This window comes from Aphanomyces astaci (assembly GCF_000520075.1).
Source record: "Aphanomyces astaci strain APO3 unplaced genomic scaffold supercont1.413, whole genome shotgun sequence".
Classification (NCBI taxonomy): Eukaryota; Oomycota; class Saprolegniomycetes; order Saprolegniales; family Verrucalvaceae; genus Aphanomyces; species Aphanomyces astaci.
Window position 1 is genome coordinate 1 of NW_009798676.1, and position 1579 is coordinate 1579.

Consider the following 1579-nt stretch of genomic DNA (forward strand, 5'->3'; position numbering starts at 1 on the left):
TATTCAATTCAGCAAATCTCATGTGTTCTTCAGCATAAAGCATGTGCGATTCAGCAATTCTTATGTGGTTCTCAGCTATTCCTGTGTGGTCCTCAGCAATTCTTATGTGGCAATATTTTATCCTCGTTGGATCGTGCGTGGCGCTTTGCCGCACCCCAATACGACTCGATGGGGTTGAGTTCGCAGTGGTACTTGGGGAAGAACAAGCACACATGACCAGCAGCCACAATCGTCTCCTCCAGGATCGACTTCTGTGATCGAAAGTCAGCATGAGATGCAAGGCAGTGTCGAGCACATCATCGTAGCAGCTCAGAGAAGAGTGACATCGACACCACATTACCGCACGTCAGTAGCATGGCATTATCCCATGCTCCGCGTTCAATCAACACACTCTTGACTCCTTTGGTGATCCCACGCATAAACTGGTCAGGATGGTCTTCTGGGAATGTCCTTGCTTGAGCAATCTGCGAAGAGCCATGCCAAGTCTTGGCTGCTTGCCCCCGGGTTGAGATTCAAGCTGGACGTTCGGATAGCATCGGCAGTGTAAGCTGCGTGGTTGGTTGATTGATCAAACGTGAACAACGCGGTGCATCCGGGGTGCAAAGCCGCAAACACAGGAAGAACCCTTTGCGTTACCTGCTTGATCACATGCTCACTGGTCCAGTAGCCCTCGGGCCTTGCCAACATGCAGCTATGTGACAAACAATGGTTCACCCAGCATAAAGAGGCCGCCATGACATTGGCAAAGAAGGTCAGACACCATAATTGAGCGCCCACGCCCCTTTTTGGGGAGATCTGGGTGGGCCGTATTCGTCCAAACCATTTCCCCGTCGTCGTTGGCGTAGAAGATGGATTCGTCGTGAGTCACCCATACAACCTGCTTCTGTGAGACGTCATTGGGAGACTCCAATATGTCCATGGCCTCCCCCGAAAATGACGCCATCCGCTCGCTAAGACTCAGCCATGTCGAGCAGAAAACCTTTCGGTATTCCACAACATCTTGTCGCTCATGGCCATCGACATAAACATCCTTCCTCCACGAGCCGAACTTGTACCCGGCATGTACCATCCATCGCCGGGCCGTGGCTTCTGACATAGTTGATTTCATCGCACCTTAAAAATATAATACTATTGTGAAGTAGAATGTACTTTGGGAATAACTTTCGCATTACCTGTGAGCTCGGGGAGGATAGATTCATTGAGGTGTAATAGAAAGTTATGAGGAGTGCGCATTGAAGGCCGAGTTAACCGCAACCATTGCCCACACTTACTCAAGAAATCCTCGTCGTGAATTAGGGACGGCGTCTTCTGGTGCCGACCTCGTCTAGAGCTCGGAAGGCAACCAAAGCATTGATATGACTGACACCAATTCAACACCGTGCGTGGTCCGAGGTAGAATGCGGCAGGCAGTAAGATGGCCGCAGCACCACAAGGGTCACATCCAGTTGAGCCAGCCAAACGACACTCAAAGAATATTGCAAGCACAACCAAGTGGACAAACACTGGGGTGGCGGTCTTCTTGTCCACCAAACGTTCGTTGAGCAAATTGAAACACTGCTGGTCCGAGCGGATAATGGAG

General features: G+C 50.6%; 1 protein-coding gene across 1 annotated transcript; it reads right to left on the reverse strand.

The window, feature by feature from the left end:
* Positions 1–92: 92 nt before the first annotated feature.
* H257_19219 (hypothetical protein) lies at positions 93–1233 on the reverse strand (the record flags this gene model as incomplete). The annotated part of the gene is made up of 3 exons (XM_009848366.1): positions 93–251; positions 821–1089; positions 1173–1233. 3 exons carry the CDS (start codon positions 1231–1233, stop codon positions 93–95), a joined length of 489 nt encoding a protein of 162 aa, XP_009846668.1.
* Positions 1234–1579: the final 346 nt, after the last annotated feature.